Raw genomic sequence first — 13,225 nt, 5'->3', positions numbered from 1 at the left:
GGAGTCAGTAGCCCGCGCTCAGGTGTAATCAAAGTAAGCCCCCTGTTCGGGAGCAGGGGAACATAGCGCACGCATTGACCGTTTCTGGGACAGCAATTGATTGAAGCGTACCGGATTACCGTTTATAGCAACCTGGATCAATTTTCCCATCTGGGGCATGTAATTGTTGTCCAGTATTTTTCGAAGCAAAAAAAAAAAAGATGAACCTCGATCCATTTTTGGAATAGTAACGATCGGGACGGAATGCAATTGCAGACTGCATGTGGGAGAGATGATCGAAGCAAACACGGATTCTGGTACACAAATGGTATACAATATGTTTTATATCACAAATAACGGTCGAGTAAATAAGAATTTCTATGTGGGATAAAATACGATCAGAACATATGTTAGTGACAGTACAACCTCAATAAGTCCAGGTCTGATATTTCTGGCATTCTGTGACTTTATTTACCCGTAGCTTGATAGTCAGTACTGCATACGGAATCCTGCATATATTAACTGATCTGTAAAAGTAATTTAAAAAATAAAACCAAGATAAATGATAGTTGCAATCTGCTCTCTGATGCATAATTAATGTAGCGCCTTGCATCGAAAATTCTACACGACCCCCACACGATTGTTCTGCAATTTATTATTGATCCAATCCTTTCACTCGGTACAAAATGATCGGCAGTGGTGATCGCGCAACCACTCCAGAACATCAAGATTGACCTCATTCGCAATGATCGATTGATTTTGTGACCCTGGGGAAGAATGTTGGACCGGTTGTGAATGGAAAATAAAACCGTGCTGACCGAGGATCGGATGATAAGCAACTTTCCTAAAATAGCCAGCATGGTTCAGTTCACGTTTTGGACGCAGCAAAATAATGTACGAACCGAAAAATGCCATCATTTTAAGGAACTGACCGCATGCGTGTGGTATAGATGCCAATTTAATGAATATTTTTTAGCTTAAACGAACTTGAGCTTTTTTTTTTAAATATTGTTGAGCTTAAATGTCTTCGAAATAATACATTTAATAATCTCCAAAATCATCAATCATTTTGCCGATCACTATTAAGAAGCTGTTCACAGTTTCACCATGTCGGCTTATCTTAGATCTACCGGCGTTGTCTTGCATATCGATTTCCACTCCTACACCGAAGATCGAAAATATACAAAGTATGCGAGCATTCCCGGTCGCAGCATCGCCCGTTTCGGGGTTTCAACAATAAATCTAGATCACAGCATTTCACAGCATGTGACAGGCACCGGCGAAGAAGCCATTTTTGGACCGTGTATCTTTAATACGCTTAAATCCTTCTAATGCGGGTCGGTGTTCAAGCGCCACAATCGCGCATAAATCTAAACCGAACCGACAGATGCTCGTTTCAGCTTTTCCCCTTTGGTGTTACCAATGGTTGGGATGGGTGATCTGTTGCGGTGTGCTCTGTCCGGTTCGCATTCACACCCACTACATAGAATTCCAGTGCGTTCGAGATTAAACACAGCAATCGTATCTACCTATAAACGGGACGCGAGTGACCCATAATCTGGCGGTACACGATAATAGGCGCCTTGAAATGACGTCCTATTAGCACCTGAGCTCCACAAAGTTAAATGTGGCCCTCATCCTTAGAATGCGCATGCACCTTGAGCAGTTCCATGAGCGGAAGAAAACATCAACCGAACGTCATAATTACAAATCTCTACTCTCTTGCTCCACGTTGGCTGGTTATCAAACACGTTTGCAGCCCTCTCTCTATCTAAATCTTCGATGTTTCTTTTGCTGTTTGCGTTCGAAAGGCCACCAATCACCGATAGCATGCAATTGAAGCTAATAACGGATGACATCGTGACAACTCGCTAAGTAATAAACTGACAAAGAGGAAATTGTAGGGCCGTGCTGGCAGTGACCGAGCGGTAAATGAATCATATAAAGCATTTTTTTTTTCACAGCACCACGATAAGTGGAACGCTAAATGAAAATAAACTCGAATGTTACCGTCACAGTTTCGATGGGTTCAATGCAAGTCAAGCTTCGGCCGACCTAGAACATTTCGAGTATTCCACAAATAAAACGCACAATATGTGAATATGTGAATAATATTCATTTGCCTAGTTAATATTCTGTAATAATCATATTCGTACATCGCATTGTATTAATCTGCATTTTCCATACAACAGAATAATAATCCCTCGACAACTAGTTAAGAACGTGACAGCAATTATAGTGCCGCAACGTATCGAACCGGTTTCGCGGGGCAAAGAATCGTGACACGGAAGAACACATTCGATGCGACGTGGATGCACCATCATACTGTGTGTCCCCCAGTAATTGGCCAAACGATCAGTATCAGCGGTAGCTGTTTAGATTGATTGGCTGACTGGTTGATAAAATGATGATGTTCATGTGAAGGGCGCCAACATTCGTGTGTTGCTGGGCTTAGCCCGCCGGCGATCATGGGAACAAAACAGCACTTACCTTCCGTTACTGCACCTGTGGTTTGGAGTACTCACGCGAAATTAGGACCCCTTGTAACGTACGCACTACACTCACCCCGTTTCCGCAGCATCGGGATGGAATGTTTACAGAGAAATAATATTCCCTTTAATTATGCGCCTGTTTTACCAACGTTTTTCCTCTCCACCTTGACTTCTTTGCAGCCACCCACAAGGTAACATGTGCGGACGAAACGATGCGAGTCGATGTGGCACTGCCGACGAACAATGTTTCCGCCGACTCCGTGTACCTGGACGGCATGAAGGGTTATCCGGATCCGAAATGTAAACCGACCATACGGGAAAATCTGGCAGTGTTTGAGCTTTCCCTGACGAACATCTACGATTGTGGCGTAACGCGTGTGATCAATCAAATTACGGTACGTTCTTTTGGTCAGCAAGCGTTAAGTTTTGTCTGGCACGGTATACTACAATTGACAGCACGTTTACTGAATTTTACAGGGGAAGAAAGTGTTCTATCATCGTATCATCGTCGAAGCAGGTCCGGAGACTGGCAAGGAGATCGTGAGCGTGAAATGCATCACCACCGGGCCAAGTTACAATGTTACGCATGGGATTGTAAAGCGAGATGTCCTGCCGGCTGGCTTCCAGGAACCAGAGTAAGTGAAACCAAGTGGCTGGTGAGCCTTAAAGAGGGTTCTTCTATATGCTTTAGCACAATAGTAACTCCAAACACTCCTTTGTTCGTGCGTTTCGTTTGCAGGGATCTCGAAATAACGACCTCCATTACGGAGAATGCCCCAGAACCGTCGCTCGGCATTGCCATCCGTCAGGGAGACAAGCTGGTGTCGGGCGACCTCAACGTTAGCCCCGGGGCTCACCTTCAGATGGAAATTTTTCTCGACAACCGTTCGGCACCGATTTACGGCCTGGGCGTAAACTACATGCTCGTCACCGACACCAAATACCAGGAGGAAACGATCATTTTCAACGGGTAAGTTGTGCCGATGACCCTCACCTTTGCCGTACCACCACCAAAGGTTACACCGGTTAACGTTTTTGAGCTTTCGTCATCCTGTCTGTTTGTTGCAGCTGTTCGGTTGATCCTTATCTGTTCGAAAACTTCAACACCGTCGACGGGGACCTGTTGGCGGCAAAGTTCCGGGCCTTCAAGTTTCCCGAATCGACGTACGTGCAGTTCCGCGGCACGGTAAACGTTTGCGTCGATCGGTGCAAGGGTGTGATCTGCAGCAACGGTCAGACCGCTTTCGGGCGCCGCAAACGTGAGATCAGCGTGGCACCGGCCGACCCGAACAAGGTGTACGAGGTCACAATGACCACCTTCATCAAGGTGAACTACGATGAAAATGCGGATCAAAGTAAGTGGAATCGTTGTGGAACGGTAGTGCAGAGCTTGTACTCACCCATTTCTTTTGTGCTTCGCTCACCACAGACACCGTGTCGGAGATTGATCAGAAAATCCGCCAGTTGAAGCTCACCAACCAGAAGCTTGCCCGTAACAGCCGTGCAGGAAATGTGTTCGAGAGCATTCACAACGTGCCAGCACGGGCACCAGATGTGATGGAACCGGGGACGACCATTCCTTCACTTGACAACGAAAGCGCCAAGGTCGAGGAAACGATCGTGTTCCGGGAGGTGATTACCCGACAGGAAGAGGACACCTTCGAGGACGTCAACAGCGGGTCACGGCGGAAGGATTGGCCGTGGCAGCTCTCCGTACTATTCGCACTCTGCTCGATCGTTCTGGAGATCGTTCGCCATTGAAAGTTCTCGATTTCTCACGCGGTGAGCATGATCTCTCTCGCACATACCGGAACCAAACTGCAATCGCTTCCAGCCATGCTCGGCGGGCGGAAGTGGAAGTGTTTGGGCAAATTTCCTTCCATTGCTTCCACTTCGGTCGTCGTCGACCGTGGATGAACATTGCACTGGAGACAAGATATCACACGAAGGAAGGAAAGTGATATATTGTATACCGGAAGACTTGTTTTAGGATCTGCTTACAAGTTGTAAATATCTGATACAGCGACAAACAAACAAAAAAACGACTTGAGGATGAAACCTTCGTGCAGAATTGGAATGTTTCAGGGTTTTTAGAAGCGCTTTTTCTGGATGTAATTTTATACGAAACGAACAAACTCACTTTTGCTAACACCGCAAGATTGAACAATGGACAAATTAGTTACTAATAAGAACGCCTTGATAATATTAATTGCTGCACGCAAAAGGAAGGCCAAGCAAAATGTTACACAAATTTTTAATGTGCTCAACAATAAGAACAATTCCTTTCACAATGATGTTTGGGTGTTCGAAACGAAAAAAGCAAGCGTAGACTCAATACAAATGGCGGCACAATAGCGAGCGAAGAACTAAACATTACAGAGTAAGGGAACGGAATTCAGAATTCAGGAAGAACATAAAAATCCTCCCGAGGATCATCGACACGAGATCGTCGGCAAGGTTGCGCTAATGCATACGCAGCTCTAGCCGCAGTAAGATAAGATTATGCTAGTCTAATTACTGTTTAATTGCGCGTAAAGAACTGACGGTATGGAGTGGTAGTGGACAAGCAAGGTCCGGAACAGGACCAATTTCGAATGTTTCATAAAAAGCCTTCCGCGATGGCTACGCTTACACTAACGGAGAGACAAAGAAACGCTGTTAGTAAAATTTAAAAAACCTAGCTTAGGGAAAGAGCGCAAAACGGAACCTCCGAAAGCTTTTCACCGCACAGCGCCAGTGAAACAAAACGGACAGAAATTGAAACAATAATAATAGGATTAACCGATGAACGACATCGACGGGGGACCCTGTGACCGTCTATCTAACGCCAGCAGTAATGATTGTGAAACATTGTGCGAAATTAAGTGACACTAGGAAATAAATCTAACCTTAAAACTAACATTGATGTTCTTATTTCTTGTAGAAACTAGCATGTTTATACATACGTACACTTTTATTCATATCGAAACTTTTGTTAGACAAAATCGTACACACACCACATTAGTCGAAAATGCAATCTGCTAAGTTCCTCAGTACGCGTTTGATAATGGATGAACCATACTACATTAGCTCTGTTTAAGTGATGAGAGTATGTCACCCTCCATTTCCATATTGGCAAACGAAACCAATTCTGCCTGTAAGTAACTATTCTTTAGCTCCTACGCAAGGGGTTCAACCTAAAATAACCAATGTCGTTTTGAACACATCTGCAAATCATACAACAATCTTGTTGGTATTCTAGAATTTAAAGACAAAATTATAGTAATAGAACATGTCTTACACATAGTTCTTTTCATGAAATGTACATAAGTAAGCATAGGAATGGGGAAGAGTTACGAATACCTGGTTACATCGATATTGTTATACCTTCTGCTTCTTATTTGGCTCAACAAACGTATTCGGTCTATCGGCCTTCGTATCTGGCTGGCTAACTGTAACTTTGAGTTACCTAAAGCCGAATAATCAGTGATGCTGATGGAAGGTTCAATCTGCCAAGATTGTAGCGCAGACCGGACATGTTGTTATGCTGTACATTACCGACTATCTTTTATTTGACCGATTAGTTGTATTTCTTTTATGGCCCTCGTTTACGATGTTGCTGTTTTTTCTGACATCTTGCTATGTTCCTTCATCTCACTGCAATTCAAACAATGTCTGTTTCTAGATCTTTATGTACTACCTATTGCATAAAGTTTTCTAGTATAAACTAAAACAAAACTTTCGCCTATACTTGCACCTACCTAACTTCCAAACTGTCAACGATTTTGAGGTGAAAAATTAAAAACGTAACTACAAAATGCATTTCTATTTCTTAACATCTGCCGTTTTAAAAAGGGGAGTATATTTCGGAGGATTTTGTTCCGGCACCGGGTACTGTTGTAGTTTGTAATCTGAGTTCCTAAACTTCTTCCTTTTCATTCTTTCTCTTCTATAATGTTAAATTATACTTTACTTCTTAAGGCGAGGATTGCTTGTCTAACATTTTACTCCTCGTGTTGAGAAAACTTACTTCTTCGTTAGGAATTGTTCCGATTGTTCAAGGTTCTGTGTTTAATAATGCGTCTGTACCGAACACGAAACACATGACAGAATGGCAGAAAAAAGCATTTTTGACAAATGAATTTGTATCAGAATAGCTTTTCCAACCTTTCTTGTGCCAAAATGTTCGGTAAAAAATTAGGGCAACATTTAGACATATGTTATGTTACGTCAGGCGTGGGACCCAGCTGTTCTGGACACGCATCTACAATATGGACGATCCATAATACTTCTGCTCACTGATGAGTGATTGAATTTGTTCCGACGATTGTCGGCTTGAGGAAAACCATTTTCAATACTCCTATGGGGAGTATCGTTTGATAGTGGATGAAAATGCATTATATTGGCCTATATACTCTTTTTGTTATTTTTTTCTTTTGAGCCAATAACTCAAAGCAAAATGATTGACATCTGTTCTTCAATACCTTGTTCGATGATGAGCATTGCTCATTGCTATTCTAGTAGCGGTCATACGATGATGCTCTACCATTGCCATTGCGACTTCTGCTGCGACTCCGACTGCGGCGTCGACGATCTCGCTCCCGTTCTCGGGTACGATCGCGATCGCGTTCCCGGTCTCTCTCCCTTTCACGATCACGATCCCGGTCTCGTTCGCGACTTAACGAACGTCCATTTTTAACCTCACGCCCGTTTACCCTTCGGCTTGCCACTGGGCTGCGAGTTCGAGGCGGTGAACGGGAAGATTTGCGTGTTGCCGGAATCAATCGACGACGATTAACACTTCCACTGCGTCTCGGACTGCGAGAAATGCTACGCCGTCCGGGTGACACTCTAGGACGAACATCTCGTCGAACCAACGACGCCCGGCGTACAGGCGTCCGTGACCGAGAACGGGAACGCGTATGTGAACGACGCCTACCTGGCAAAGCGGCCCTGCGATTACGTATAGGAGAACGCGATTTCGATTTGGATCGCGTTCGCGATCGTCGTTCCCGTGGATAGCGTGACGTCATGTGTCTGTTACCTTCGACGGGGACAAAATCAAATTAGTAATTATATGAGCTCAACATATATTTTTGAATGAAACATACCTCTAGTTTTGATCTTCATGTTCGCTAACTCTACCAACTTTGGATTGATCACCTGCTTTGCTTCCTTCAGTACATCTATCAGGTCGCGCGCTTTAGACGCATTGTTGGGAGTAAAGAACGTGTACGCTGTACCAGTGTTATTGCACCGTCCCGTGCGTCCAATGCGATGTATGTAATCTTCCGATGTGGTGGGAAAATCGAAGTTTATGACAAACTTAACATCATCCACATCTGTTCGTATGCGTAAGAAAGACAAATAGAAAAGGAAGAACAACATTGCTTATTAGTTTGACGGACGCAAAAACATTGAATGGAAGAACAAACACAAACACGCTTAAACCCTAACGTTATCATAACACAAAAACGATTGTACACGAGCGAGGCGTTAAGTTTCAATTGTTCATCTCAAAGGAAGGACTACTGCCGCGTCGATGAAGGGTCGTAACTTAGGAAATCGACGCGAGGAATTGTGAAGATGTATGAGGCTAACAAGATACTAACATAAAAATCAGCGCAGGATAAAACTCGACGAAACAAAAATAACTATTTTACAGAAAATAATGATAAAGTTATAGTTTTTAGGTACAGTATCGAAATGAGTGTATAGAGGTTCTGTCCCTTGTCTGTTTGTTTGTTTTTAAAAAAAACTTATCGATCAACCTTGATCAAGTGGACCACGCTGATTGCTCTAATTTTCTCTCAAGCATTCTCTCACTCTTCGACTGCCGGTGCTCTTGTATGCCGGTAGGTAGAATGGTAGCCAGCGCGAGCTTTTACAGCTACATCCACCACCGAAGACGCTGGCACCCTCGCTGTCTTTGTCGTCGTCGTCTTCGTCACCGCCGCAGGGACTGCGAACGCCAACGCCACCACGTTAACCGCCATCGTTCCACCAAGAAGAACAATGGTTGGCAATGTGGATCCAACGTCGGAAAAGAAGGGAAGTCTGCCGGTTGAGACGGGATTCCTGACGTGGTGCCGCACCATTGGCCCAACTGTCGCCACTACCGCTCACTGCTTGCGAATATGTCACACTCCTTCCAACTTCGATCAGTTCCTAGGGTTTCACATCCTTGGGCGGCCGGTCATTTGGACAGTAACCATAATTAGGTGATCCCTCTTGTCGAAACTCAGCTTCAACGTTTATCCAATCCACGTAAGTAGGGAAAGCATTAGCGCACACGCTACTGGTGGATGATACGATGTTCAGCAGCCGTAGCAACAGAAGAAGGTGTAGATAACAGCAGAAGCAGCAGTAGCAGTAGTAGCAGCAGCAGCGACAGGGCCAACAGCAACAGCGATAAAGCCCGGAAAGACCGACCGAGCTCACCGACATCGACCATCATCACGCCGACGCAACCCTTCCATAGCGCAGCCACAGCACCGGAGCCGATTGTTTGCCGATTTGTCGGCCAGTCTCTCCCGGGGCTTCCTCTACAGCCGCCGATCCTTTTGAGTCTGCTTGCACGTGCCTCGTCGACGTGCCCACATATGCCAAGAACTACACCATCCAGGCATTGGGGCACGCAACGCATTCGGACGAGTTGGAACGAAGATGCGATGATGCACATACACGGATGCGTCGTATTCTCTGATCGTCCGCTTGACCCGGAAACACAGAGGTGACACATTCGGCACGATCGCACCCACAAACACCTGCAAGGAGCGCAACCGATGTCTGCCACCGCGGTTAAGCATTGGCTTGACTCGCTATCCTTCCCCAACAAAAACCGGCGCCTGTTCTGCTCCCGTGCGCTACGGCCGGGTACGGAACGGCCGATTGTTTCTCTTCAAGGCAGACGTGAGTGTGTGCCTCTGGAAGGATAGAATGGGAGGCCGGATTTTACTTGTTAGCGCTTCTTTGGGTTCTCGGGGAATAAAAGTAGCGAATAAGTTGCACTGACATTAAATTGCACTATCGTTAAATGCATGATTTTGTAGGTGAGTTGTTGAATAAATATAATTTTAACCTGATAACTCAAAGGCAAATTTTAACTGCTCATTGTACTCAACGTTAACATTTACGATACTCATTTATCCGGTATAGACCAAAATTCAAAAGTTGGATGCTAATTGACTGAAAGCTTACATTACCATTCAATTTTGTCCCAGTGCTACATTTAATTCTTCAAGATCATGCACTTAAGTTTGCACATGCTCAACGTGACGTTACAATTTCACTTAGGCCATATTTAAGAAGATAAAAGGTAAATCGTGACATTTGCATCATTTTCTTATCACAACGAATGTCTTCATTCTCGTCGATTTACAATCAATGCCCCAATATCTTCGAGGCTACCGCCTAAACAGTTCAACACATGATACTCACCAAGACCACGAGCTGCCACATCAGTGGCAATCAAAATCGGCGTCCTGCCGGTACGGAATGCTGCAAAAGAGAAAGACAAATATAAGACCATTTAAGTTACTTCACTTTGCTCCATGAAGAAAAGCAGGAACGAGACGTACAGGTCAATGTTGCATCACGTTCGTTTTGTGATTTATCTCCATGAATACACCGAGCCGGCCAACCATCCCGTTTTACTTTTCGCGTAATATCATCCACGCGCTTTTTCGTTTCGATAAAGATAATCGTTTTGCATTCCTTTTCCGCCATAATCTCGCGCAACAGAATGCTTAACTTCGATTCCTTCTCGTACTCCTGGCACACATCGATGATTTGCAGGATGTTATGGTTCGCTGCCAGTTTCAAGGATCCGACGTTGATTTGTGCGTAATCCTTAAGATAATCCTTCACAAGCCGGGCTACTATGTCTGGCCATGTTGCAGACCACATCAACGTCTGGCGGTCAGGACGAATCTGCTCGATAATGGTGCGTATCTGCGGTTCGAATCCCATGTCCAGCATACGATCGGCTTCGTCCAACACCAAGTACGAGCAGCGTCGCAGGTTCGTCTGATTACTTGACAGAAAATCGATTAACCGCCCTGGTGTAGCAATGACTATTTCCACTCCATACTCCAAATCATCCTGCTGCTTACGTTTCTTCCCCCCGCCAAACAAGCAGGTGTTCTTATACTTCAGCGCACGTCCAAAGTCATCGGCCACTTGTTTGATTTGCTGGGCTAGTTCGCGCGTTGGTGCGAGAATTAGCGCGATTGGTCCGTCACCTCGGCGGAGTCGCGGCTGTTGATCGATGTGTATCAGTGCGGGTATCAGGTAGGAAAGCGTTTTACCCGAGCCCGTCTTCGCAATACCGACCATGTCCCGTCCGGACAATGCAATCGGCCAACCCTGGGCTTGTATCGGCGTTGGCGATGTAAACCCAGCATATCGCAACTCGTCGATAATTTCCGCAGGAAAACCAGAGTCTTCAAACGTAAATATGGGATCGGGAATATCATGACCTTTTGTCGTTATCTCCTTCGTTCGACGCCACTCGGAAATCTCTCGCTCGGAACGCCGGTAGGATGCTTTGGATCGATACGGTTCACGTACGATTGTTTCCAACTTTAACTGTGACCATTGCACCGGCCTGAGCGTCTGCAGTTTACCTATCTCGTACCGACTTCCCATCAATCCACCCCGTCCCCGAGGACTTCTACTTCGACTACGACGCCTGGCCGGAAAGAAACGGGAAATAACGACAATTAGTTTGACGTGCCCTTGCAAACCTTGACGACCTTGCATAGTAGAAGGGGGAAGCTTATTCATTTTGGACATCTGGATTTGCCAAATGGCTCTACCAGACTGCTAATACACATCCGGGATGGGTCACAAGATGGAAGCATAGAGGCGAGATTTTACCTTCCATTCCGGCTCATCCTTTTTCTCTGCAAGTGCTACTATATGTTCCGCTACTTTCGTTGAGACGAAAGAACTGAATCCTAAACTGGGTATGAAGGATAGGAACCAATTATACCGATAGATTATCACAAAAATTCCACCCGAATCACTGGCTGAGTTTGCTTCTATTCTTTTGCTTTCCTTTTCACTTGACGTTTGACCACAAACCTGTGCGGAAAGCTGCATGCAAGAATAACAAAAGTGAAGCCAGCAGTTTATACTGAAAGCGCTCATTTCTTCGTTGTGTGCAATTCGTGATTTGGAGGTTTTGATAAATTTGCATACCACGCATTACTCAAATACACCAAAAAATTGTTTATAGTTTTTTTGTTTCAAAAACATTTTTGCCCACAGTAGAAACATGCGATAATGACATAGAAATATTATTTTTAACTTAGAATTTGACAACTGTCACGTTGTCAGATGTCTGGAGATCTGCGATGGCCAGGTTAGGACATATAGGCAACATTTAATACATTATCGGTTATTGTGAAAACACTTCCGAAACTCAATTTAAGCCTCGTTTAAGTGAGTCACTGAGTTACAATCATTATTTCCTCTTAATATGTTTGCCAAATAATGGTATAATTACTGCCTAATTCAGCAAAATTTCGTTTTTAGTCAATTTAAAATGACATAAGCAGCCACCTTCATGGCGATTGCAAGGCTCGTCACACCGTAATCGAGTTCTCGTTAAAATACCTTGCACGCAGTGGAATTTCGTCTAGCTCGCAAAATCCGAAGAGGTAGAAGCAGCGAAAGTAGTATCAAAAGCAAGAACACGGAAAGAATTCCCTTTGGCTACAGCCGTCAATAGAAAGTGGTGCTTAAAAGGTTGCAGACTATTTCTGCAGCCGGATACCTCGTTTTTACCTGTGCCGATAAAACATTCATCAGTGCGAAACGCGTACGTGTGTGTAGTGCGGCATCAACACAGTGCAGTGCGGCTCGCGGAAACATCAATTTTCCATTTCCACCGATTCGGTTTTCCGTCGCACCATCTCGTGCTTCAGTTCCGCACCGTCTCTGTTCGGGGTTAGAACGTAGTGTATTAAAAATGGAGTGAATGTTAGTTTAACAGCGGCATTTCATTTCTTCCCTTTTTTGCGAACGCATCGTGGTGTGTCGGATGCAGCTGGTGTAAAGTCACTCGTGATTTGACCGTGTGGTGGCATGGGTTTGGTCGAGTGAAAGAAAATGTCGGCGAAATATCATCCCGTTCATTGACGGCCAGAGGCAAACCGTGTAGCCTTTCTGTGTGTGCGTGTGCGTGTGTGTAAACGTGCGTCATTTCATTGTTGATCCCGTTGGAGTTTGTTCCAAAAATCGAAACAGTTGGAATGATTTAGAAGCAAACTAAGCTGCATTGAGCAAATGAGAATTCCATTGCCACAGTGATTCTGTACATTTGGGTGCGCTATAAGTTCCTCTACTTCTTTTTCACCGCCAGCCAAAGTGTTGTATTTTTGTTATTGTTACATCGCATTGAATCCGAAACCCAACATGGAGCGGTATAGTAGCTAGCGAAAATTGTGCTTCATTGTTGGTCTAGTAATCACAGAACCGTGCAAGCGTTTGTGTGTGTATGTGAGTGGGCCGTGCTGGGTTGGCTTTGTGTGGCACTGGCCCTTTCGGTTTTCGGTGTATTCGAGATCCCGCTTGTCTCCCGCGACAACGTCGCGTTTCGTGCGTCGATCGCTGGTGTGGAAGTGGTAGCTAGTTAGTGTGTGTGTGTGTGCTGTCCCCGTAGGGAGCAAGTGTGCTAAAAAGTGTAGAAAGAAAGGAAGGAGGAGAACAACGCAGCATACCGTGGAATGCAAAACGTCTCTGCGCTACAAACAGCAACAACACAGCCG

General features: G+C 44.9%; 2 protein-coding genes across 2 annotated transcripts in view; one reads left to right on the top strand and one right to left on the bottom strand.

Annotated features, from left to right (window-relative positions):
- Window positions 1-4,232, top strand: part of LOC128711534 (uncharacterized) — a 44,429-nt gene extending 40,197 nt beyond the window's left edge. Inside the window, exons 2-6 of the mRNA XM_053806415.1 lie at window positions 2,652-2,866; window positions 2,949-3,106; window positions 3,211-3,441; window positions 3,540-3,826; window positions 3,901-4,232. Of these exons, the coding sequence (XP_053662390.1) occupies window positions 2,652-2,866; window positions 2,949-3,106; window positions 3,211-3,441; window positions 3,540-3,826; window positions 3,901-4,232 (1,223 nt within the window). The remainder of the gene's footprint in view (window positions 1-2,651; window positions 2,867-2,948; window positions 3,107-3,210; window positions 3,442-3,539; window positions 3,827-3,900) is intronic.
- Window positions 4,233-6,967: 2,735 nt separating this feature from the next.
- On the bottom strand, window positions 6,968-11,347 carry LOC128711533 (uncharacterized). Its single transcript, XM_053806414.1, has 5 exons — window positions 11,331-11,347; window positions 10,031-11,142; window positions 9,891-9,950; window positions 7,562-7,792; window positions 6,968-7,494 (listed from the first exon to the last, which is right to left on the bottom strand). Exons 1-5 carry the CDS (start codon window positions 11,345-11,347, stop codon window positions 6,968-6,970), a joined length of 1,947 nt encoding a protein of 648 aa, XP_053662389.1.
- Window positions 11,348-13,225: the final 1,878 nt, after the last annotated feature.

This window comes from Anopheles marshallii, chromosome 3, assembly GCF_943734725.1.
Source record: "Anopheles marshallii chromosome 3, idAnoMarsDA_429_01, whole genome shotgun sequence".
In the NCBI taxonomy this organism is placed as follows: Eukaryota; Metazoa; Arthropoda; class Insecta; order Diptera; family Culicidae; genus Anopheles; species Anopheles marshallii.
The sequence above is the reverse complement of the archived record's forward strand: the minus strand, read 5'-3'. Positions and strand labels throughout refer to the sequence as shown.

Bases quoted from the DNA above. Each gene is read 5' to 3' on its own strand.
- LOC128711533 (XM_053806414.1), bottom strand. The intron at 7,793-9,890 runs GTGAGTATCATG...GCATACGAACAG, and splicing joins TGTGGCAGCTCGTGGTCTTG to ATGTGGATGATGTTAAGTTT. The intron at 7,495-7,561 runs GTATGTTTCATT...TCCCCGTCGAAG, and splicing joins CATGAAGATCAAAACTAGAG to GTAACAGACACATGACGTCA.